Genomic DNA, 26,715 nt, shown 5'->3' on the forward strand with positions numbered 1-26,715 from the left:
CCCTCTGGTGCTCCTCCCCCTTCCCTTTCTTCCATGGTCTTCTACCCTCTCCTATCAGATAAACTTCTCCAGCCCTTTATCTCTTTCACCAATCTTCACTTCACCCCTCTCCCTCTTCTGGTTTCACCTACCACCTTGTACTACTTCCCCTCCTCCACTTTCTTACTCTGACTTCTCATCTTTTTCCCCCCAGTACTGACGAAGGGTCCTGGCCTGAAATGTCGATTGCTTACTCTTTTCCATAGATGCTGCCTGACCTACTGAGTTCCTCCTACATTTTGTTTGTTTTGCTTGGATTTCCAGCATCTGTAGATTTTCTTGTGTTTACACTACAGATGATACACACTGTAGTCATGATGTACTGGTGGGTGGTGGGAAGGGTTATATGCATTGAGGGATCTGTGAAGATTTAGATACATTTCGTTATTTAATTTGAAATAGTGGAGGCTGATGGATAAAATTGAGAGGCTAGCCACTAGGAAGAACCCTTTGGCATGGGTCAAAAATCCATGGAGAAAGATTAGTGGGGGGGGAGAGGGGAGGAGGAAGAGGAAAAGAACATCTATTCAGAGGGTGGTGGTGTTCTGAAGGGATGGTAGAGATAGAATCCTTTGCCATATATACACAGTGCACTAGAATTTGCAGGGCTGCGAACTTAGTGCTGAAAAATAGCATTAGGTTGGGTAGTTTTACTGACAAAGAATAATGGGCCAAATCGTTTACTTTGTTATAGATTTTCAGTGGTCGCTGGCTGGCTTTCAAACCTTCATATCTGCAGAGAATTTATTTTGCAGTCATGAAATCAAAGAGATCTTTGATCTAACAATCTTTGGTTTGGAATTTCAGCCTTTTGGAATTTGTGGATTCAACTGGTAAATGAATGTTACATGAGTGTATTTTTGGCACGGGTTTGTGGCCATAAGCAAGGAAATCGGACATTTGCTCTTAATCTTTAGTACGTGGAAGAGTTGATCTGTGGTTGGGTGTCTGCAATGCTAATGTGCTCTGGTTTAGTGCATTATAGGACAGATTACCATCTGTTGCTGCCATAAGTGAGGAAAAAGATATCTGAAAGGTACAATAGAATACAGAAATAGATAGCTTCATGTGGAATCTTTATAGCAAATGTATTAATGTTTATACTTACATTTTTCTTCTAACTTTTTTTGAATTGGAATTTTAAATTGAGATGCCTGATGTAGGGACGGGAACAATGGTCTATAGTTTAGCTAGTATAAAAATCCTCCAGTAGAAGAATGGTCTTGTTAAGGTTTGCCATGGGTAAATGCCAGTAAGCTGCTTTCCTAGAAAAAAAAGTTGGCTGAGTTATGTCCATATTTAATAATCTGGTTCATTTAATCATTTTTGTGTTGCAGATTCTGATATAAACTAATATGAACCCATCAGACTAATTGTTATTATTTTATTGACTTTGCACGGTCTTCGTTGCAAATATCTAATGATTGCCATCTCAATTGGAAGAGTTCCCTACGACTACTGGCATGAGTCTGATCTCATCATACTTACAGAATTGTAATTTGGAAGGGTATAAAATGCTGGCTGCATTACGATCCCTGGCTGCTGCTTATGAACAGAGCTGGAGCCACCCTGATTTACATTCAGGTTCAGTGACCCTGGGACTCCTTGGGGTTGAACACTGATACTATGTAGTCTCCTGGTATCGGGTCAAACATGAAAAGAAATGTTCTTATTTACATCTTGTTTTGATGAATTGATGTGTTTTCTTATTGAACCACACATTAAATAAGCTCTTAAAGTAGATAGGGCGTGGTATAGGTTCTCTGCTTGGTCACATATATAATAACCAATGATTGTGGTCATCGATAATCTACAGGTTATCCAGAGTTCAGGTGGAGATTTGTTTTTGTATGTACTTAGTTTCCAGATGTTTAGTAATTACAAAAATGTTAATCTCATTTTTTTTTTCCCCTGAGATTTGGATTGCCTCCTGCTTTTCCTCCCCACCTAAAAGGATGTTGAATTAGCAAAGGCTAGAGATTGACTTGTAAAGGCTGATTTATACTTGTGCGTATGGGCTACGCTGTAGCCTTGATTTTCACTTCTGCGTCGCTCTACGCCGTAGCGAGCAAGCATTGGTGTGCTCCAAAACGCTAGTTGGCGGTGGGTTTCTATTGAATTTCTTCGTGAGAGACATGATTGAGGAAATGCATTTCAAACATTTTTGCATGTCAGCAGGTAGATTTGACGATTTGGTTCATCTATTTCGCATCGGTGTACAGACATGGTGGAGAAGAAGCAACTGGAAATGTGTAGGAGGAAACGCGATGCTACCAAGCAGACCAATCACAAGGCATCTTTTAGTATAAAAAGGGTTCTGACGTAGTCTTATATCAAACTATTCCTTCTGTGATCCAGTGGGTTTTTTTGTGTGGACGTTTGTGGCTTTATTGACAGAACATGAATTAAAACCCATATATTAATCCTCTCCATAGACGCTGCCTGACCTGCTGAGGAGATGTAAGGTGGTTCATAAAAAAGGTGAGATGCTGTTCCTCAAGGTTCTGTTGAATTTCATTGGAACAGTAAAGCCACTATCAGAAATGGGTTCAGAATGTGCAGATGACGTCTTGGGTTTATGCCAAGTCACAGTGGTGTTTGATATCTGTGCTGAGTCTTTTGCAGTACTTACTGAGTGTTGTAAGTAGGTTGGGGAAGGGCAGAGTTTTTATTTCTCCTCAATTAAGTGTTTGTTTCATGTAATACATTTTTGACACTAAGCAGTCACTTGGATCTTAAAGGCAATCTTAAAGAATAAGGCTCCTGAATTTCATGGGCCTAAAGGACTAATGGGCTCTGGACACACCAGGGAGGTTATCATTTAGTGGCTGAGTACTGACAAAATAGTTACTTTGCTTTTAATAAGATGCTTTCTCCTTTGGTGGAAATTTTGCACAGCAGCCAGCAACTGATTTTGTTTGGCCGCTCCTTGCAGCCAAAGATTACTTACTTCCACTGCCAGTCTGAGGGGGCTGATGTTGTCATTTCTGCCATAGATTGGGAAGGAGAAGCTTGATTGAGTGGGCAAGGGACATAGGGGCAATGGAGCACTCCCTGCTGTTTTGTGGTGGACCTCTGGGTGCATTTGATCAAGGGGACTGGGATTCTTCCTGCTCTTCCAAATGTTCCCACCCCGTTTGAGTAGTTATAGGCTGGGGATTCTTACCTGTGATGGACAGGTTGCACGACCCCCTTCAAAGGGGACAATCTTCTGCTGCAATCAGAAGTCTGGCTATGGTGCCAGTTCTGAGCATTGGTAGGGCATGTGAATGACATGACCTGGGCCTCAGTGCAGACTGAATGTAAATAGATCCTGTGGCGTGGGAACATGATGCTGACGTTTTGCTTTTACTGTTGTTGGAATTTAAAAGATCTTCTGGAGACTGTGTCTGATTTGAGGTGTCTGCTGTAGGTAGTGTTTGTTTGCAAATTGTGCATTAAAGCAAGATTCTTTCTGATAGGTAGTGAGTTGTGCTTTAGTTTCTGGTCTTGGTCTTTAAGCCTTAGGTGTCCAGAAGCTTTCCTAGTGCACTAAAGGGGGTTACAAATTTTGCTGATGAGAGGCAGCCCTGAGTTGTCCAAAGTTTACAAGCCTTGATTGTCATTGTCATCAAGGGTGGGGTGTTGTATTATCAGAGCAGTTTAAATGACAGTTATATCTTTTGATATTTTCAGAGCCAGTTCACTCAATCGTTCAGCTAATGGCATGTGTGGGGAGTGAAGAGAGCATGCTAATTTAATAGACTATTTGAACCTGTATACCGTCTGAATGTAAAATTATCAAGGGAAACCAGTTTGGCTGCTCCGTCCTGTAATCTGAGAACGATTGAATTTTTTCCCTTGTTTTACAGGATTTCACATGAAAGGGTCCTATTGTGTAATCTTTGTGGTTTAAGGAAGGCTGGAATGAGTGAAGTCTTCCCTGGAATTCAAGCCAATAGATGTGTTCCCTACCCTGAACAGTTGCATTGATCGTGCAGTTGCCTTTTTTGAAATTTATGTGAATGGAAGATGGGTGGTTTCCCGAGTAAGCAAGCACCGAGCTAGATTTGTCTCTTGGTTTATGCCAGTTGCTTGAGATCCCTCGTTTAGTCTCCAGGATGGGTATTTGTAAAGTAAAAACAGTATGCACATTTTATACTTATTCACACAACAAAACTTCCAGGTTATGTTTTGAACCGTTGACATAAATATTTATGATCAGTTTGCAAACTTAATTGTACTTTTATAGTACAAGTTATGTGCCGTGTAATTATCTGGGCTATCCACAACTGCTGCTTGATTTGAGTACATCCAGCATTTTGTGTTTTGGAATTCCATGGTAATTAAGACAGCAGAGGAGTAATCAAGAAGTCTGCCCCACTGATCCCAGCAATGGTCTGAATCCCACAAGAACAGCTGGGGGATTTTGAAGCAAATAATTAAATCACTTGGTATTAAAAAGGCTGATAACCATGAAACTTGCGGATTGAATTAAAAAATTCAACTGGTTTACTTTCATTCTTCACGGAAGGAAATCTACTGTTCTCTTGCAGTCTGGCGACATTTACCAGAGAGCAAAGGCGGAGTTTGCTCTTTCCATTTTCCACTTTCCATTCTTGACATTATCTCTGGGAGCTCACTGTCAAACCTAGAAATAACCAGTACTTAATTTCCTCCTTGTTTATTTTCCCTGTCCTACTTCAATACAGCATTATCATAACAGCTGTAAAATAGTCACTCTGAAAATAATTGTAAAAACTGATTTTGTGCAACCATGCTCCAAGTTGCAATAAAAAAGGTTTTTTTTTGTGTGTTTTTTGCATTGGGATTTTTGAAGTCTGTTTGGAAATAAACCATCTTAAACAAGTTGGAAGAATTCAATTCATTTTAGGATGTGGCAATAGCTGGTGAAGTGCTCAATAGGGCAGCAATGATTTATATCCTATTCAATTGGTTATGTGCTGCAGCTAGCATGTTAATACAGAGAGCGGAACTCGACACAGATTTACTTACTTCTCCAAACTTATATTGGGGAAGTGTCAGAATCTGTATCTCTATCTGTTTCATAACTTGTGTACAAGACAAAAAAAATTCACATCTTGCACTTTTAATTAAGTTACTCACTCTGTTTCTGATAGCTGACTGCCATTGAGTAAGATGTTTTTTAACAATGAATACAAAAATAATGATAGTCTTAGCAACAGCTGGTCTAAAAGTAAGAGTGAGCAGTGTATCTTTTAATTAAAACAGAATATGTTTGTAACACTCAGCAGGTCCGGCAGCTTCTGCAGAGAGACAAAGTTAACGTTTTTGGTTCCAGATGAGGGAGTGCTAACTTTCTCCTTTCACAGAAGCCGCCTGACCTGTTGAGTGTTTTAATCATTTTCTGGTTTTAACTAAGGTTTCTAGTATCTGCATTTTTTGATTTTTCCAATCACTTTGCTACTTTGGAGAACAGACTGTACATCTGTAATAATGAACTTCTATGGACATCCTATTCAAGAAAGCCATTGCTGATGTGGGCGATAGAACACTGTATAGGGTATGATACTGGTGCAGATGATGGCATCTTGTAGTGTTCCATTATGCCAAAAATGAAGGGAAATTGTTAATCATTGCACTTAGTATTTTAAATGCTGTATGCAAATACAGAAACCACACTACTGCAGAGAAAGAAGCCAGTTGAGTATCACAGCTAACAGTGAATACATTATATTGATACTTCCGGACATCAAAGTATTCTTCACAGTGCCAATGTATATTTAAAGTAATGCCCTGTTCATCACATCAGTTGGTACAAATGTCTGTTTAATTCAATTGAATCTTGTGGAAAATTCTGGATAATTCCTTACAAATTGTGTGTAATCCCCTTGGTGGCCTGAGTTCTGCTGAAATACTTGTGCTTCTGTTTCATGCCAAAGCTCTTCTGGCACTAGAACCTCAGAGATGACTTGAAATTTCTCATGAATGGAACTTGTTTCCATGGTTTTTTTTTCATCTTGAAGAAAGAGGAAATGCTATAAATAATGCCGGATAATTGGATAAAGCAAGTATTTTAAAACAAGACATTAATCAACATGATGAGCTCCAGATCGTCAGGATGTCTGAACTGAAAAGCATTGCTGTTATGAATTTCAGCCCTTAAGTGGAAGGACTATTTGTTCCTGTACTCCTAAGCTCATGATCTTGGAAATTAGTCAGTTGATGACTGACAATTTATTCTTCTTATGAAAGTCTTTTCCAGTTTCACATGTTAATAGAGTGTGATTTGGTACCATCTAGCTGCAAATTCAAATTTCCGCATTCACTACTGGAACTCTATTGCCATGTTTCTTGGTCAATTTAAAATGCATCCCCTTGGTGTAGCAGCTGACTATCTTCTGCTTTCTGCATATCAACACTTTGTAGGGGAATGCCTACATTCTGCCCAAATACAAAAATTGCAGTGGGGGGGGGGGGGGAGTGGTGGAGGAGGTGCAGAGAAAGAAAGCGAAAAAGGTTAAGCCATGATTTCGTATGATGGTATGAGGCAAATTCCCATTGATCATTTTAGATCCCTGTGCCAAGAATCAAAATCTTCCTCTGTCAAGACCACATTGTCAAAGGTTTGCAACACCCACCCCAAGTTAAAGAACTTTGAGTCATCTTGTCCTTTGCTTGGCTGTGGTGGAAGTACTGTATGTCATCCTTGTCCCTGAGGGATTACTGTAGAATAGGGGTTCCACAGGCCCGCCACTTAATGGTAAGGGTCCATGGCATAACAAATGGTTGGGAGCCCCAATCCAGCAGAGACAGTGTTCTACGTTTAGAATACTCGTTCTGTGTGAATTCCTCAGCAGTGTTAAAACAAAACAAGCCGATTGCATTCACCACCATATATGCCATTCGTGCTTACTCATAACAAGCAATAGTTATGTGCAAAGATGCTGCAACTTTTAAGTATCAAAGGAATCCATTTACAAATTTTAAGCTCTGCCACGACTCCTTTTGTTTTCTCCTGTCAGCAGTCTTCTCTGCGCTTTTAAGTGAACAAATTCAGTGGAGGCTACACCAGCCAATAAGCCACATTTTAATGGCAAAGGGAGTCTGACAGTGGAAACTGTCCTTGCAAAATGTGGCTTAAAAGTAGTGAGGCTGTACTTAATTGTTCTGCCTGTTCTTTTTCTGGTTCTCTTCATCATCCTGCCATTAGGCCTAGCCATATTTTTCACGTGAGCAGATTTATTTATTTATTATTTCTTCAACTTGCAGCAGCATAGGACGTGAGCGGGACTATTTATTCCTTAAGCCTGTTTGCCATTCTATAAAAAGATGGATGATCTGTCAGAATCCTTATACCCTCTTTTTTTATATCCCCCTCTAGTATCCATTGTAATCTTGCAGTTAACAGTTAAATCTTGAATTTGGTATTAAAATTTCATATGTTATGTGTCATTGTGTATGAGCTCCCAATCAGTTTATTTTTTTGCAGTAAGTCGACAGCTACCCTAAATTTGCCTTTTGAAGTTGCCCAATCCTAATTTTTCAATTTCTAGATTCCTAGCCAATGGAATTCCATGCAATTTTTTCCTTCCCAATCCTGTTTTTCCCCCTCCCCAATCTTATAAATCCTACGATAGGCAATCATTGTGTTTTCTCTATAACCTGTCATAACATTAACTTTTGACACTATAGGTATCATAGGAAACCTTTTGTGCATAGTCTTTAAGGTCAGTAAATCCTCCTGGAGGTGTAATGTACAGAGGTGCTCTCAGAATACCAGATCTGGTCTAACCAGAGTTTTGTTCAATTATTTTGTCACTTCTAGGTACTGCTTTTATAACTTACTGGATATAAAGTCCAGTTTGCATTATTTCCTGATCTACTTAATGCTTTGTACATTGGGACCAAAATTTTCGCTGTGTCTTAACATCTTGACGTTTGGAAAATTCTGTTTTAAACTGGATGTCTGCTCTTTTTTTCTAGTTTAGAGTCAAAAGCTTAGATCCACTTTCTGTAAATGCATGGGTATGTTGTCTCCCTTGGCATTTTCCCCAACACCTTTATAAAGTTTGCATTTCTACACATACGAACTGCAGATGTCCCGTCCTTTTGTTCACCTTTCTGCTCAGTATGCTCACCGAAGGATTAGATTTGCCAAATTCTTTCTGGTTACATTCAAAATTGTATTTTTCTGGACTTTTCAGGGGAAATTAGAATAATACTACTGCTTAGCATATTATCATTTGTTATTACATTTACTTTCAAACCTGTTGACTTGACAAACACTTAATCTTTGGATCTTTTAATATAGTGAATTCCGGCTATTAATTTGACTTCTTGTCCAATTTAGTTGCTTTTCCAATGGTTTTATTTTCTTTATATAGATAACTCCTGTTTTGAGAATAGTTACTCAGTTGTTTTTATTTTGTCTAGGCGGAAGCTGATGTATCCTCCTTGAATAGGCGTATCCAGCTGGTTGAGGAAGAGTTGGATCGTGCTCAGGAACGTCTAGCTACTGCCCTGCAGAAACTAGAGGAGGCTGAAAAGTCAGCGGATGAGAGTGAGCGGTAAGAAATAAATGCTAATACCTTGACAGGTATTCTATGAATCTGGGAAGAGGGTCCAAAGAAATTCAGTTTTTTTTCTGACTCCTTGTCCTAGAACAATTTGATGTAAATATTAATCGTTTTGTAGATTTAATGAAGAGATCTAACTACTTGGCACACTATATGGTCTTTTATGGTCCAGTTGTGCTCTGCTTGTCAGCTAAGGAATACTCTCAGACCATTTTATTTCACTTTTACACTTGGTCGTTAATGCAAGTATTTAATCAGCCAATCATGTGGCAGCAACATGATACATTAAAGCAGGTAGACATGATCAAGAGGTTCATTTGTTCTTCAGTCCAGACATCAGAATGGAGAAGAAATGTGATCTATGTGACTTTGACCTTGATTGTTGGCGCCAGACAGGTGGTTTGAGTGTCTCAGAAATTGCTTATCTCCTTGGATTTTCATGCACAACAGTCTCCAGAGTTTGAGAATGGTGCGCAAAACAAAAAAGTCATCCAGTGAGTGGCAGTTCTGTGGATGAAAATGCCTTGTTAGTGAGAGAGGTCATAGGAGAATAGCCAGACTCGTTCAAGCTGACAGGAAGTGATAATACCTCAGATGACTACATGTTACAACAGTGGTGTGCAGAAGAGCATCTCTGAATGTACAGCATATTGAGCCTTGAAGCAGATGGGCTACAGCAACAGACTACTGAGTGTAGGTCCCTGGAAAGCAACATTTTACCATAAAATGCTAGAGGAACTCAGCAAGCCAGCTGTGAAAAGGGTTGTTGGCCTTTCATGTGGGCTGTAAGCAATTGTCAGATTTGGGTAGCTGAAATAAGTGTTTGAGGCTCTTGAGCCACTATAGAGGTGTCTGATATGAAATGTAAAGCCTGTTCTCTTGAGGGTGAAAGTGAACAAAATTGAATTTCTTTTCTTCCAAATGGCAATAGATGTTAGTTCAGTTAATGAAAACCTGAGTTGGTTAACCAATGTTTGCCTAAGAGATGGGAAGACAGAATTCAATTCTGTCAGCTATCTTCTCTTTGAAGGGCTGTGGGAATTAAGTTTCCAAGAAGTTTCCGTGCTGCCAAGTGTTTTATTTTGTTGCTGGATTGTAAGAGAGGGAGCAAACAGGAGTCCAAAATGTCAGATGAAAAGATGAACAATTTTTTTGTTCTCTGTTCACCTGCAATTCTTGTCAAGTTATAAGTGATCTATTGCTTATATAACTTGATCAATATAATATTTAGTATTCTGCATTGTGCAGATGCAGAGGAATCTCTGTAATGCAGCTGCTGAACAAGAAGTTATAGAAGTCAACATTTTAAGTGTGTATTCACTGGTCTGCAAATAGACCTGAATATTTTTGCACTGGTTTTCTTTGTGTGTCATGTACAAAGCTAAAAGTACATTTATTATCAAATTGTGTATAGATTCTACAACCTTTAGATTTGTCTCCTAACAAGCAACCACAAAACAAAGAAAAGTGAAAGAACCACATTTTTAAAAAAATCTTTCAAACACCCAATGTGCAAGGGGGGGGGGGGGGGGGAACGATATGCAAACAATAACCACAAGCAAATAGAATTCTGAACTGCAGTCCGCAAAGTGAGTCCCGTAGTTCAGCGCAGAGCCAGATCGTGGAGCAGTAGCCTGAACCAGCCTGTCCCTCAGCTGTAATAATGTGATGCACTTATTTGCCCCCCTACAGAGGAATGAAGGTTGTGGAGAGCAAAGTCCTAAAGGCTGAAGAGATAATGGAAATGCAAGAGATGCAGCTGAAGGAAGCTAAACATATTGCTGAGGAAGCGGACCGCAAATATGAAGAGGTGAAGTTTTTCCCCGGCCTTGTCTCTCCTCTGAAGTGACATCTGAATGAATGTTCTTAATGTGCAATCTTAAAAGGGTAGATTATTCTCACATTTGGCAAGTCGTACATGAAATATTGCAGTGATTTATATCAAAGATATGCAGGCATTGTAGAGGGTTCAGAGATGGTTCAGGAGAGTGATCACAGGAATGAAACAATTAATGTATGTAAAGCTTTTGATGACTCTGGCCCTTTACTCATTGGAATTCAGAAGAAAGGATGTGGGGGTGGGATGGGGGGTGGGGGGGGGGGGGAGAGAAGGATCTCATTGAAACCTATTGGAACACCTAACAGTCAGGTTTAATAAGATTGGCATATGTCGTGAAGTGTGCTGTTTTGCAGCTGCAGTACATGGCGAAGCATAATTTTAAAGAAAACTAGATTATAATAGATATATGTAGTTTATAGTTTTTATTTAATTAAATAAGTAGTACAAAAAGAGCAAAACAAAAGTAAAAAGCGAGATAGTATACATGGGTTCATTGTCTATTTAGAAATCTAGTGGCGGAGGGGTTGAAGCTGTTCGTAAAATGCTGTGTGTGTCTTCAGGCTCCTGTACCTCCTCCCTGATCCCTGATCATAGCAATGAGAGGAGGGGACATCCTGGGTGATGGGGGTCCTTAGTGAGGACTGCTGCCTCTGTGCTCCATCATCCTCCATGATGGAGCTGGCTGTGTATGTAACGTTTCTTAAAAATTTTGCAATCTTGTGCAGTGGCACCTCCAAATTAGACTGTGACAATTAGAATGCTCTCTGAAGTTTGTGGGAGTCTTTGGTGGCATACTAAGTCTCCTCAAACTCTAAATGAAATACAGGTTTCCCCCGCTATCCGAAGGTAGAGCGTTCCTATGAAACCATTTGTAAGCCGGAATGTCGTAAAGTGAAGAAGCAATTACCATTAATTTACATGGGAAAATTTTTTGAGCGTTCCCAGATGCAAAAAATAACCTACCAAATAGCACATAAAACCTAAAATAACAGTACCATATAGTAAAAGCAGGAATGATATGCTAAATACGCAGCCTATATAAAGTAGAAATAATGTATGTACAGTGCAGTTTCACTTAACAGCATTGGGAAGATTGAGCCAAAACCGGTTTGTAGGAAAAAAATCAGCATGTACACACATGTGCACACACCTGCCCCCCCCCCCCCCCCCGCAAGGCTTCGTGGTCATTGTTGTCTTTTTCGGGGTAAACACAAGTTTGAAGTGGGTGTCTTTTTTTGTGAAAGTGAAAATCCTCTTTCAGTTAGCGAAAACAGGTACTAATGTAAGTCTTTCATAAAAGCGAAGTTGCGTAAAGCAAACGTTCGGAAAGCGGGGGACACCTGTATAGCCATTGGCAGCCTTCATTGTTATTGCATCAATGATAAAGATAGAGTGGACATGGAGAGGATGCTTCTGATAGTGGGAGAGTCTAAGACCAGATGGCACAGCCTCAGAATACAAATATTTCTTTAGAACAGAGATGAGGAAGAACTACTTTAGCCAGAGGCTGGTGAATCTGTAGGAATTCATTTCCACAAACACCTACAGGGGCTAGGTCATTGGGTATATTTAAAGTGGAGATGGATAGGTTCTCAATCAATATGGGAGTCAGAAAGCAGGAGAATGGGGTTGAGAGAGAAAATAAATCAACCATGATTTATAGTTTGACACAGACTAGAAGGGCCAAGATGGCCTGTTTCTGTGCTGTAATTGTTATATGCTATATGATTGAATGGTGGAGCAGAATCGATGGGCTGAATGGCCAAATTACGCTCCACTTCCTCCGGTATTAAGAATTTAATCCAGTTTTCTGCCTGCTGCTTGTTCTGGGGCTAGTGGAGAAGATCTTACTGAGTCCTTACTAGTAGCTGTAGCATCTTTTGAGGATCTGTGTCCAATGTATTTTATCCTTCCTGCTCATTGTGTTGCATTTGCCTCAGCACTGGGATCTATTAACTGAGGATATTGTTTTTTTAATTTTCATAAACAACTGAATCTTCAGCATTTTTTTTAACATTATTTGTCTTATTTGGGCTAATGCTGGTGGGTCTAATTGCTATCAGTGGCATTAGTTTTAAGAGTGTTGCTTTAAGTTGGACCAAATGTGATATGAAGTTTTGAGTCATATTGAGGTTCTGCTTACAGGTAGCACGTAAACTTGTCATCCTTGAAGGCGAGCAGGAACGGACCGAGGAGCGTGCTGAACAGTCAGAAAGGTAATTCCAAATTGTGTAATTTTTCAGTTGCTAGAAAGAGCACAAGCAGGAAGTTGATGGTTTTTGATATAAAAGCAGTGATCTAGTCCACTGAATTCTCTCAATCTGAGAGTGTGGATGTTTGATAATTAACATGGGCCTGATAGACTAAGAGACCAGTTTCTGTGCTAGGTCAATCAAAGCCAATGGATTGTTTAATTCCTTATCTATCTCATGAGAAAGACAGATTTGTTGTACTGAGTATAACATCCTGTCTGTTTCCCTTACTACTTCTCCCACTCTGCCCCTCCCCATGCACAAAATAGGTAATTATCCACTCACTTTTGCTCTACCCCAAAGTAATTGCTATAACCTAGCCAATGTATCTTTGATTTATGGTATTGGCATGAACAGCACCTAATGCTGCTGCTTATGTAAGTTTCTAAATCACAGTCAAGGTCAAAAGCCCTGGTTGAATTTTCACCCCCCCCCCCCCCCCCCCCCAAGCCCCGTCACACCCTAGTCACCAATTGTGCTCAGATCATAACACAAGAAATAGAATGGAAGACATAACTTTGAGTTGGCTTCATCATCCAATGAAATCATAATGGATCCTTAATCCTTGATCCCGAGTGTCCTGAAATCTATTACTCTTAGGATGTTCCTTCCTGATCAGTGTGGTTCAGCTCCATGCTAGATAAGTACATTTAAACATTGTGTATTTATGGATTATCATGTAACTTGGCGTGGCATTTCTGCTTTTTGTTTCTCTTGGCCTATTCTGGGCTGAATGATAAATCAACTAGAGAATGTTACAAGGGGTTAAATGGAGTGGAGACTGGTGCACAAAGGTTGAAGTGGGTGTTCGACAAGCAGACTCACTTGTCCAAATTCTGCTCCTGTGCTTTCTGTTACTTGGTGCCTTCTCTCCACTGATTGGCTGAATTATTGGAAAATAAATTAAAATTGACTTGACTATCTTTTTATGAAAATAGATCCACTTCTTGAAACATGCTCCAGTTGATCTCTGGTGGGGAGAGAAGTTAGCAAGATTTTATTTTGCTGAACCAGATTTATTATTACTGAAAATGACCTAAAATATGTTTTCTGGCAGCAGTACAGTGCAAAAACTTATCTATGTATTTCAAAAATAAACAGTGCAAAAAAAAAGCAATAACTAGGTAGCGTTCCTGGGATTGGTGTTCGTGTGAGGTTTATTGAAACAAGAATGTAATTCTTGTGTCGGTTCCACTTTCGAAATGAGAGGAGTTTTATGGGATTATTGATTAATTCATTTCCTGGAGAGGGACTGGGATTATTATATCTGATCTCTTCCATAAATAAGAAAACTAGTTGCTGTCACAACCCAAACTGTAGATAATTTCTTGCTTTGGTTTTGGTCACTTAAGTTTACTGACTTAGATTGGGAATTAAAATTCCATCACATTTCAAATGAATTAATTATACATTAATCCTACTTGGGGGTCTTTTTATAAGCTATTTGTGCTTACGAAGCTTTGGGAGGAAGGGAAAACTGATCCATGAATAATAAATACTTAGTAAATTGGAAGAGGCTATTCAACAGATGACTGCATTTTTTTTTACTTCCAATTCCAAACTGTAGGTTTTGTGTTGGGACCAGTTTTTGTGTTTGTTTTTAAATTTTTATATATATATATATAGCCAGATACACATCTCAAGATGCAAACTAGTTTGTGTCTCCCCAAACTAGTCATAGCAACATTCTGAAATATTGTCAAAGTAGTTTTTCTTGGACTGGTCTAAGATGGCTGAGCTTTGCCATTTATCAATGTTTATATCTATTGACTGGCTAACTCCACTAAAAATCCAGATCAGACATTGTGCCTTCTCCACATTAATTGGCTAAGTTATTGGAAAATATAATTTAATATCTTGAGTATTTTTTTTATTACTCTTGAGAAACATGATCATCCCTGTGCTGCATGCTGCCGTAAATTTAGAATTAGCTAAGTCTTTATGGTGGGTGAGGGTGGTTCTTAAACTACTCCTGTGCAATTAAGGTGTCTCTTAAATTATAGAGAATTAGTAAACTATCATTTTGTTAATTTCAAAAATTGGAACTGTGACTGTAGTTATTTAAATTCCCATGTTATTTGGTAAGATTTGGTGAATACACTAACAATAGCGGGCACGTGGTTTTCTTTTCCCCTGTTGAATTGCATGCTGAATTCTCCCTGGGATTTGTCCCTGTTCTTCTGCTATTCTTGGATTAACTCAGTCGGGTCCGGCAATTGGAAGAGGAGCTTAAAGTAATGGACCAGAGCTTGAAATCGTTAATGGCCTCAGAGGAAGAGGTATTACTCCCAGAAATCCACTAATTACTTCCTGTTTCTTCTCTCCATCTTTGTTTTCTCTCTGAGAAAATATTAAAGCTACATTCCCTGCAACTCCTGCTGCTGTTCTGCTTCCTGGTAGTTTGTGTGTAACTGGATTTTCCCCCCAGAAGAGACCCATAGCAGCTGAATTCTGGAATCAAGATGTGGCTTCAATACTTTCTGTGGCCTTGGGCCTTTACTACTCATTGGGGTTGGTAGCTCTCCATTTTTTTTTGGAGGTTAAACATAAATCAAAAGTTTGAATTAGTCTACAGATGCCAGGTAAGTACCCCATCAATCACTGGTTTAAGGTCCAAAAGTTGTTTTTAGAACATTCTTTGTGTGTTGGGGCCCAAATTCTGAGAGCCAGGCATGTTTAGTTGCTATGGGTTTCTTACTACTTTTCTGCATATTCTCAACCTCCTTCTTTCCCAAACCAACTATCTTGTTCTGAACAGTAAATGTGCTGAGATTGAAGAAGAATTGAAAAATGTTACCAACAGCCTGAAGTCTTTGGAAGCACAAACTGAAAAGGTAGGAGCATTCTGAACATAACTGCTTTTAAAGCCATGGCATCCCCATAAGGCTGTTCCTAACTGTTTTCAAAAATGTCGACAAAGAACCCTTGGTCCAACATTGAAATGTTAATCTATCGTAAACCCTTCATACCTGCTTGTACCATGATGCTGAGTGTACTGGTAGGTGGAGTTTACATTGGCAGGCTGCTGGTTCGAAAAGCTGAGTCAAAAGCCAACTAAATTTTACATTTTAAGTCCACTAGAAGGGTTATGAAGGTTGCAACATAATTTTGGGTATGCACAATACTAATTTGTTTAATGCTCCTTAGTCTTAAGGCCTCAAACTTCAGTAGAAGTACTGCAAGATATTGAGATTTGCTGTTTTTAATGACATAGAGATGTGAAGAATGACTTTGAGGTGACAGCTATAATCATCATCTGCAAACTGAAGCAGTGATACAGTTGACTTGCCAGCATTTCCATTTTCCAGTGGTTATCGAAAAGAGAATTCCCTTGATTCAAGGGAAGTTCTAATGTTCAAAAGCAAAATTCTCGTATCCAAGTTATGATCTACTGAATGTGCTCTGTGCAATGAATGTGTTTATTCTAAATTCCAGAGCAGCTGGAACCAAAAAAGGAATTTGTATATCGTGTAACATATTTGTTGCAACACAGTCAGCTAGTAAACTGCTGTCCAAATGCTTTTAGATTTCTGTGATTTAAATAATGCATAATGCTTAAGCAGTGGGCATACCATGCCATTCATAATAATTGCCGTACTGCCAATCCAAAACGTGTTCCTGTTTTGAAAGGTTTAAGCTTGGGTTGATCTGCTAAGTGTGACTTAAGAAAGGGGATACCTTTGCTTCAGTTGTTTTGCAGCTGATGAGCACCTACTGAGCAATGAAGAAATATTCAAGTTGGCTTTTGACTCCACTCCATCTAGCTGCAGCATTTCCTCTGGCTTGTATTGTGAAGCTCTGCCATTTTATATGTATCCTAGTTTTTGGGGGCTGCTTGATTTGATGCTGATGCTTATTGGAATGCCCTGGACATTTCTCAAGTTATCATTGCCCTTTCTTGTCTCTTCTCTTTATTCTTCTGTGTAATGTTTATCTGTTTGCAACTTAATTTCAGACTGACGAAGCAATGTAGAACTGAACTCTGCTGATTCCTGTGTCCTTTGGAAGTAATGAATGACCAAGGCTTTGGGTTTTACCCCCAGAATTTACCTCTCTGCAATGGATAATAAAACCCCATTTCATATTTCTTTTAACCAAACCCTAGGCCTGTTTTCCCAATTGCTAGTGAAATAAACAGTTCACAGGCCTAATCAAGAATTTTAGATTATTTTTTAAATTGCTGCTCCCTGCATTGGCAATAACCATTAATTACAAATCAAGAATTCTGCAGTTAAGATTAGATCTTTTCCTTGCCTGTAGATATTTTAACTGCCAAGAGAGAAGTAAGCTAAATGAAGCAATTATTCAGTAAGGAGTATCTTTGACAACCGCTTTCAAGTTAGTTTATTCCTGCTCTCTACCATTACCTGATACTACTGGTCATTGGCTTTTTCTAGACCTAGTGCCACTCTTTCGTAACAATTCGGTAGTAAAGGGCTTGCATGTAAGCTATTTGTCTGAAATGTAGGCAGGGAAGTTGCCAATCATAAAAATTTTTTTTTGATGCCAGTGTGTTGGTGGCACTCGAGGTCAGCCACCAGCATCTACTTATTTACTCAGTGCACAAAGTGAATTGCACCAACAGGTGTTTTACACCTAAGTGCTTTTATTTGAATAAATTTGGGACTTTTGGTTCACCTTTCCAACAAGATGCAATGCTATCAAGTTTCTTGTTCAGAGTGGCGCAGAGCTGTTAAAATGCTCAACGCAACAGTGCTGTTCACGTGCTGATGTAGGTTATTCTTAAAATCCTGCTTCCTTAGCCTGGTGAATATACTGAAAAGCAAAAAAAAAGGTCCATTTATTTCAGTGGGATTTGGTGGACTGTGTATTTGAACATCATGTAAAAAGGAAATGTAACCTGTGGCAGACTTGTTTTAATGTAATGTATATTTATCTACCAGTATGCCTCAAAAGAAGATAAATATGAAGAAGAAATCAAGCTGTTAACAGACAAACTAAAAGAGGTGAGTGATGTGCATTTTCATCCAGGTTCACCAGTGGGACGCTGCGAGTTTCTTTCAGAAACATGGTGACTTCTCCCAGCCAACTGCCGGCTTGTCCAAAATCTACTGGCAGCTTGGATTGAGAATCTAACCACGCATGTTACAAAATGTATACAGAGTGATAGATTAGTGTCTTGACAAAGTGAGAAGACCTGGGGTTTGCACCAGTGATTTTAGTGGATAAAGGAGAATTCAGAAAACTTGTGCATAAATTCTCGAACGTGGATGTAAATCTATAGGGTGAAGTTTTCAGATTTAATTTTCAAAGTCATTTGAAAATAGTGTCACTTTGCACATTTCAACACAGTTCAAAGTTCAGAGGTCAAAGTAAATTTATTATCAAAGCAGATGCATGTCACCATATGCTACCATGGAATTTGTTTTCTTGCAGGCACTTGCAGTAAAAGAATGAAATAGAATAGTATCAATGAAATACTGCACTCAAACAATGGCTGACAAATCACTGTGCAAACGTAAGATAAGTAAATAAATAAATAGTACTAAGAACATGAGTTGTAGAGTTTGTGAAAGTGAGTCCATAAGTTGTGGAATCAGTTCAGCTTGAGGTGAGCAAAGTTATCCAAGCTGGTCAGGAACTTGATGATTGAAAGGTAATAACTGTTTCTAATCCTGATAGTGTGGTGCCCTTGGGCTCCTGTAACTCCTTCCCTATGTTAGCAGCCAGAGAAAGCTTGGCCAGGATGGTGGAGGTCCAGGATAACGGATGCACTTTTCTTGCTCAGTGATGAGGAGAACATTGAGAAATTTCATTCAGGAGTGAATAGGTTCTGTTGGGATTACTCAGTGATGGGGTGGTCATGAGTGACTTTAAAGCAAAGTGGTGTTTCAAATAACCTCCTCTCTTACAGGCTGAAACTAGAGCTGAGTTTGCAGAAAGGTCTGTAGCAAAATTGGAGAAATCAATTGACGAATTGGAAGGTAATCTTTCATTTCAAACTCTTTCATTTGTGCTATCTTTAAGATTCTTCTAATGTTTATTTTTGCAATCTGACAACTGCTTATTGGGTGTTTTAGTGAATAGTCCTTTCTATTAAATTGGCAGAATTCAGAAGAAAGACCTGTTTTATTCCTTTCTCTGTGATTGTCTCTTCTGGATATTGCTGGTCTAGTTAGCATTAATTCATCCTTAATTGGCCTTGAGAAGGTGGCTTTAGGGTCATAGGAAGCATAGTGTGCAGCACAAAACTAGCCCCTGAGCTCACCATCTCCGTCCTACCTAATCTCATGCCATCACTTGTTCCTACCATGCAGCTACCAGAGCTGACTTAGTTCTTCAATACGCCATGGGCCTTTCCACTCCTGGTAGTATCATTATCGTTATGTGCAAAGTTGTATGATGTAGACAATCATGGTCCCATGACCATGATTGTTATAGGCTAGTGGTCACCAACCTTTTTAAGCCCAAGATTCCCTACCTTGGCCTTAGTGAAAGGCAAGATCGACCTACTAAATCGTTTTGTCACACGTATGCGCACCGGGCAGAAAAGACCGGAAGTAAAACCTCACAACCCAGAAGTAGAAATAATGTATGTGCACCAGGGGTCACCGCCCTTTTTTAGCACCGCGGACCAGTTTAATATTGACAATATGCTTGCGGATGGTGGGGGGGGGGGGGGGGTGTTGTTGTTAAATACAACCGGAATACAACGATACTTGAAGGAGGTTCCTTATGTCCAGTCTATTCCGCATTTAGTTTACGTGGCTCTCAGTACTTAGCTTCTGTCCCGCTTGCTCATGTTTTTTTTCTGCTCAAAAAACTCAGTGGGTTTGTCTTTAAGTGCAGGGTGCTTGGACTCGAGGTGCTGAAGCAGTTTTGGCTGGTGGTGGGTGGGGTGCGAGGACAAGGTCAGGGCCGGAGGTCGCAGTCCAGAGAGAGCGACCGAGTGAGGAATGCGACAGGGAGCAGGCACGCCCCCCCCCCCCCCCCCCCAGTAGTATCTATCGGCTGACAAAAGTTTGTTTCTGTAGATCGCAGCGAGGTAGCTGCTCTGCTACTTATGAAACCCTGAGCCCGAATCAGGTCGTCTGCAAATATTTTAGCACCGGGTTCCCCATGAACATTCGGTGTACTAAACGGGTTTAGAGACAGCGCCCATCTGTCCATGCTCCAGGCCAGTAGCATCGGCACTTCCTGCTGCCACCCTTCACAACCAGTTGTGGGAGGACTCTGATGTTATGTGATTATGTAGCTCTGTCTTTTGCATGGGTGCTTTGGCAATTGGTGTACCTACAGTATAGTCCTGAGTCACACCTTCCCAAGTCTTTAATATAATGGTTACAATACTTTTGAATGGTTTGCCAGACCATTTCAGAGAGCTGCACATGTTACTACACCTTTGGAATTGTGTACAAGGGCAGCATATTTCCTTCCCAAAGCATGACAGTAAACCACTTAGATTTTTTTTTGGAGGGGGCATCATTATTGAGACGTTTTGAATGTTTATTTTTCATAAACCATGCTCAGGTAGTTGCATTGGTGGATAATGATGGTATATAAAGTACATATCTCTTAATTGCAGATCTGGATAATTTATGCAAAATTTACTCAATATATCTCTTCAATGTTGCACTTAGTTTTGCATGTTTTGACTTCTAAGTAATTAGATTTTTTTATTTGAGAGGGTGTTAAGTTTTTAGGACTTGTGGAATGTAAGTGTGATCATTTATGCAGAATTTTAAACCCATTTCAAAATGCTTACCATAACCTGTGAAATTTGAAGCCACAGTTGCATCTACAAAAGTGAGGAAGAAAGTACATTTGGTGCGGAAACCCTGATGTAAATGTATTGTTCAAAACGGCTGCTAACCCAGTTAGTGAAAGCAGAGAGATTTTTCACATCGTTGGGCTGTCAAGGAATTATTAGCATTGGGAAGGAGTGGACTTGAATTTAAGATCTGCCACAAATTTATTGAGAAGCAGAGCAGTCTCATAGTAATTTATTGGTCTAGTTCTGTTAATTTGTGGTAGTTACATTGCTTACAGTTTGGAGGTGGGATGTGTAAATGGGTTTGAATGAAACAGTTCAAACTTGCACTGGAAGTGTTTTTTGGCACATTTTTAATCTTAATTAAATTAGGAGGAGTTGTGATATATACTTTAAAAAACTATTAGGAATCAAGTACCATTTGATAAACTAAAAATCTTGCTCACAATGTTTTTGCATAAAAGCTCATTCCTTTCCCTCTGCCATAGTAATTTGAGTTGATAAAAACAGATTACAGTTCAGATTTGATACACTTATTTGCCTTTTGAATCACATTTAATGGTATTCTGCAAAGGTCATCTTATATGAGACATTCTTTAGCTATCTGAATCTATAATTATTGCTGCACCTGTTTCTTTCCTTTTTCTGGTGAATAATATGCCTAGTAACTTGAATACAAAGAAATCCATGGTGTTGAGTCTGGAACTGTATCAAAATATTTTTACTGGATTAATGTTTCGTGTTCTGTTTGTTTTAAAGAATCACTTTGCGTGACAGACTGATTAATTTTCATTTTTCTGCCTGTGCTATTATAGCTCTTATTCTTGAATTATTTGAAGTGTAGTAAGATATACAAATATGTTGCCGGTTGTGTTAAACTTGTGAATACAAGTCTTAACACAAACGGGTATTTTCTTCTGATGCAGGGAACCACTCCTACTAAAGCTGTAATTAACTTGTTGAAAGCAATACAAGAGATGTTGTGGGAAGAAGATGAATTAGTTTTTAATCTAAATGGAATTGAGTGTGTGATTTGCAGAAATTATAGATCTACTTGTATATTCATTGCTGCCTAAAGGATTTTGTTTTTAAAACTCAGAACAGTACTGCACAGAACAGGCCCTTTGGCCCACAATGCTGTGCCAACCTTTTAACCTACTCTAGAATCAATCTTATCCTTCCCTCCTACATAGACCATTTTTCTATCATCCATGTTGCCTATCTAAGTTTCTTAAATAGCTAATGTATCTTCCTCTGCCACCACCCCTAGCAACATTTTCCAGGAAGCCACCACTCAGTGTGTCTGATTTGTGAAACTGTAGGCCAGCCTGATTCTGGTCCATGTTTACTTGCACACAAATAAGTCACTTTCAGAATTTTCTTCCTCAAATAATCTTTTGGTTCTCCTCTTTGCTAGAGATACTTTCCTTGGTGTAAGTGTTTTTCTTTCTTCATACCGAATAGTTTAAACCTATTTTAAAAACAGCTGATCTGTTCCACGTGACTAACACTACTCTTTCTTCTTTCATCTGCTGTCACTGATGCTGTTTCAATAGAACGCTTCCGACAGGAGGTAGAGAGAAATCGTCTTCTCAATAGTGAACTGAGGGTTGTCCTGAATGAACTTAACAACTGACTTTATCTTGAAGACTTGCCAAAAAACTTGCTCTGTGTTCTTGTCTAACCTTTTTTAATGAATGTGAACACTATTTCTGTTTCATAACTAACCTTGGCATTATTTTGCATGTCTGTTTTTAACAAATAAAAACTAATTTATTTAGAAGCAAAAGACTTAATGGATTTGGAATTGATTCTGCTTTTCTGTCTACTTGGTTTCTCTTGAATGAAAGACTATTCAGCTCAATGAATGCAAGTGTGACAGGGTAAACAAGCCACCTTTATCTGGAGGGTCCATAAGACCAAAAGACTTAACAGCAGAATTGGGCCATCGAGTCTGCTCTTTCTTCCAATATCTTTCAGATTTCTGTCCTTGTAAAACAAAAACATTCCTGCACTCTGTATTGTCTGGTAAAATGTGCTTATATATGTGGGTGTATAAAATCCAGCAGTTCAGAACTGTTCTGTGTTTGAGAAATACTTCGAGTAATAAAGGCCTATGCATTTTGCCACCCAAATTGTAAAATGTTTTGGCCTTGGGCTCGCAACACGATTGAGTAATTGGGTGACAATGAAATGATGCTCTGCTTGCAAAGGGAAATGTTTTATGGTGCATTAAAGGGGGAAGAAACAAAATATGTAAAGAAATACTAAACTTTTATTTTTTTGAAGATTACGATGTTGCATTGAGATTTATAATCACATTAATTGATTCCTAATTGCCTGCTTCGAAATGTTTAAACTAACGTTGAACTGAGTATAATTTAGTAACATTCTGAAAATTTACACTTTTGTTTTAAACTGTTCACGCTTTGATTTTAAATTTGAATTCTTATGTTTTTTTTCTTTTTCCATGAACCAATAGAAAAACTGGCCCAGGCCAAAGAAGAGAATGTGGGCATTCATCAGGTGCTTGAGCAGACTCTAGTGGATCTGAGCCACTTATAATACTAACTGGGGGAAAAAAAGCAAATGTTTTACATGCCACAAGTGCCCATGGTACAACATCATCTTCTGTGTAAACACTGAAAACCACCAGCCAAAGTGTGAATCACAGCATGGGGAATAGAACAACATAATAATAATATAGGCTCAGCATTGGTGTTGAAACCAATAAATTTCAAGGGGGAATCTTTCTTTTAAAACTTTAACCACAACGTTGGATCAGTTTTTCTTTTTGATTTGTCCTGCCCTCTCCACTACAGTAAATGGGCAGACTTTGACACTTATTCCATAGATGTAGTTATAACTTTATTTGCTTTTTCTTTCAACTCTGTTTGACGGCTTCCATTCTTGACAAGCTTTGTTTTTTTTCTTATGTGTAAAATGTATTGATGAGACTTGAAATTTTTGCCAAAAGTGCATTCATGAGTTTCTGCCATGATGCTGGATAACATATGTACAAGTTGTGAAGAATGCACACCGCTTTATTTCTCCAGCACACCCCCCCCGTGTTTTAATCCGCTACAGCTTAAACATCTGTGACTTGTGTTATTTGTTAAAAGTGGTTTGTGCTCAGTTAGCACACAGGAAAAAGTCAAAGCTTGTAAGGACGTGGCAGGGCCTGGTTTCTGAAATCGGGACCACAATAGCAATTATTGGCGAATGTTAATGTATCATACTGACCCACGGTTACTGCTTGTAGTAGACAGTTGAAAATGTCACTAGATATTGTTAATGTAAAATCTATTGACTTACATTTTTAAATCGATGAAAATGCCACCATGACATTGTAAACCTTTTATATCATAAATAGATGGGATTGTGAAAATATGTACATTTTTGTCATAGATAAAAGATATTGAGCACAGATGGTGTTTTAACAACCACTTGCCTGTCTGTGATGCAACAGTTTCTTCCCCCTATGAATGTCCTTGGAATTCCACTTTATCCTATGCAATTATCTGTGTAAGCTCTTTATTTGTACGGTTTATTAAACTTTGGAATAAAATTATCTCAAGTTGTGGTGTTGATTTAAAATCTTGTGCATAATGTCTCCTAAATGATTCTGATTGAGTTTCCATCCCTTTCCAAATGTGCAAACTTTTCAGTCTGTTTTTTGAGAAAAATTCACATGAGCTGCTGTTCCAGTAAATATCAGTGATCTGCTATTTGTATCATGTCAGAATGAATTTTCCACCTGGTGACAGTGCAACAGAGATTGAAACTCCAGATTAAGTTGTCAAATTGGCATCTCTATCCCCTGCCTCTCCATTATACACTTGCACTTCAGTGTGGCTTGTGATGTGCCTAATTACAATACTCTATACTAAACATGAGATTCTACTTTGTGTTCCTTGATACCAATTGCCAATTTCAGTCATCAATTTACTCAATGTACTTCTAAGAGGGTTTTTTAAAAATATGTTTCCCCCAGCTCAAAACAAGCTTCTGATTCCATTTGAAGAAATCATGGTGACTAAGTCATTATAATTACCCAGAAATGGTGGAAGTACTTTGGTAAACTTTATCAAAGCACAGATTAACATAAACTGAGAATAAATGTTAACCTATCGTATCTGCCTTTGTAAGGGGGAATGTTCACGCTATCAAAAAACAAGTACAGTTAGGCTGCAAGCACCTAATTTTCCATGGATTGGAAGCTATTGTAAAATCCAATCTGCAGTTCAGGTTGAATTTCAGTGAACTTGCTGTATATCACATTTTGCTGGAACAAAGGCAAAACTTCTGAGCTTGTTGTTACAAATGTCAGATACAGAGTCTTGGCCCAAAACATTGACTGTTTACTCTTTTCTGCCTGGCCTGCTGAGTTTCTCCAGCATTTAGTGTGTATGTGGGGGTTTTTGTTACTGCTTTTGTTACAGCTTTAACCTGTTCTTGTTTTCCTGCTGTGTTTTCCATTCACTCCTCTGTGACAGTGATTACTTGCATTCCATTCCATTTCACTTCACTTCAGTCCTGGCAGCTACACTCATCCACATTCTCAATAGTGACCTAATACAGAAAATAGATTGTTTTCTTTCTCCTACCTCCTTAGAGACCCTTCTCTGCTCATTCTGATGTTAATGCTAACTGGCATCGCTGCCAAAAAATAAGAGATTACGATCAAGCCTGGCACACTGGGCACTTGGTAAGCTGCGTAAACAAGTTTTGTGAAGTCTGCTTGTTCACTTACACTTTGTTTTCTCCAGGGAACGTAGAACTGTATAGCATAGTACATCATTGACCTTAGACTGAGTCAAATGATCAGCACAACATCATGTTGTGCCAAACATCCAACCTACTCAAAGATCAATCTAACCCTTCCCTCCCACATAGCCCTCCATTTTGCTTTCAATCATTTGCCTATCTCTGCATTTCTTAAATGTCCCTTGTGTATCTGCATTCCATGCACCTACCACTCTGTGTAATAAAATAAAAACTTACTTCTAACACCTCCCCCCCCCCCCCAAACTTCAATCACTTTAAATGATGCCACTTTGTATTAGCGATTTCCACCCTGGGGAAAGTATCTTGTGGTGTTCATTCAATTTAAGTCTTTTACCCTGAACACCTTTCAAGTCCCCTCACATCATCCTTCTCTCCAAACAAGAAAAACACAAGAGAAATGCTGGTCAGATATGCTCTCAAACTCAGGCAGCATCCTGGTAGATCTTCCTCTGCACCCTCAAGCTTCCACATCCATCCTAAAATGAGGCAACCAGAACTGAACAAAATATTCCAGGAGGATATAGTAGGAAAATTATGGAGCTTTTAAAGCAACTTACTCCATTTGACTATGCATTTTTTTAATGTACAAAATTATCCCAGGACAAGCCAGTGGGGTTGTTATTGATCAAAGTCTCATGCAGAACCAGTTTGGAATTATTAGTAACATACACAATGCTTTGGATTTCCAGCATCTGTGTTTGGGAGATATTAGTGTTGAAACGAGGTAGGATGCATGATCTGGCAATAAAGTATTCACGGTACTCTGGAGGACAGGTTGAAATAGATGTGAATGGTTTTAATAAGATATGAAAACACCACTTCCTTCATTTAAAAAAAATGTCGGGTCTGAAATTAAAATGATTTGAGGTGATCGATGAGCATTTTGAATGAATGCATAGATCTGTTGGAGCCATTGAACTCATTACCAAACAAGATTCGAGATCACTTAATGTCATTAAGGTTCAGAATGCAAGCGTAAAGGAGAATGAAATAACTTATTACTGTGGATCTGATGCAGCACAAAAAAATAAGATAAGAATAAAAAAACAAAAACTTAAGTAACTCTCACTGTATGATATACTGTACATTGATTTGTTCATAAAGTGAGGCTCGGTTAAGGTGTCTGGCAGGAAATGATAAAGTAGTGGTGGGGTGGGTTAGTGGATGGAAATGTTGATCAGCTTTACTGTTTGAGCACAGTAACTATTTGAGTCTGGTGGTCTTGGCGTGGATGCTACATAGCCTCCCTGATGGGAGTAGGACAAACAGTCCACGATCGGTGTGGGTGGGATTCTTCACGTAGTCAGATGTGGATTCCAAAGTATGATTTACGCATGAATAGGGAGAAGAATCTATACTTCTCATCAAGTATAGATGTAATGTAGGAGCAGGTCTGATATGCAAGTTGTGCCGTGCTTGATTTGGCTGCTTTTGATTATCCTGAATGGGGAAGTAGTGCATGACTGATTCCAGCGACGTTTGAGAACTCTTAACTAATCTATTGTTTCCATGGCAGCTCCCTAA

The 26,715-nt window shown here is 39.0% G+C and overlaps 1 protein-coding gene across 8 annotated transcripts in view; it reads left to right on the plus strand.

Annotated features, from left to right (window-relative positions):
* Positions 1-23,974, plus strand: part of LOC140737710 (uncharacterized) — an 88,678-nt gene extending 64,704 nt beyond the window's left edge. For 2 of the 8 annotated variants that reach the window (XM_073064269.1, XM_073064273.1), the window contains 7 exons: positions 8,437-8,570; positions 10,272-10,389; positions 12,565-12,635; positions 14,875-14,950; positions 17,576-17,638; positions 18,547-18,616; positions 22,886-23,974. In XM_073064269.1, coding sequence (XP_072920370.1) covers positions 8,437-8,570; positions 10,272-10,389; positions 12,565-12,635; positions 14,875-14,950; positions 17,576-17,638; positions 18,547-18,616; positions 22,886-22,968 — 615 coding nt within the window. In that variant the 3' untranslated portion in view covers positions 22,969-23,974. Of the gene's footprint in view, positions 1-8,436; positions 8,571-10,271; positions 10,390-12,564; positions 12,636-14,874; positions 14,951-15,429; positions 15,506-17,575; positions 17,639-18,546; positions 18,617-21,959; positions 22,857-22,885 lie in introns of those variants that run through there. The other 6 variants (XM_073064268.1, XM_073064272.1, XM_073064271.1 and 3 more) reach the window with 5 other exon arrangements.
* Positions 23,975-26,715: the final 2,741 nt, after the last annotated feature.

The sequence above is a fragment of the Hemitrygon akajei genome, chromosome 13 (genome assembly GCF_048418815.1).
Source record: "Hemitrygon akajei chromosome 13, sHemAka1.3, whole genome shotgun sequence".
Lineage (NCBI taxonomy): Eukaryota > Metazoa > Chordata > Chondrichthyes > Myliobatiformes > Dasyatidae > Hemitrygon > Hemitrygon akajei.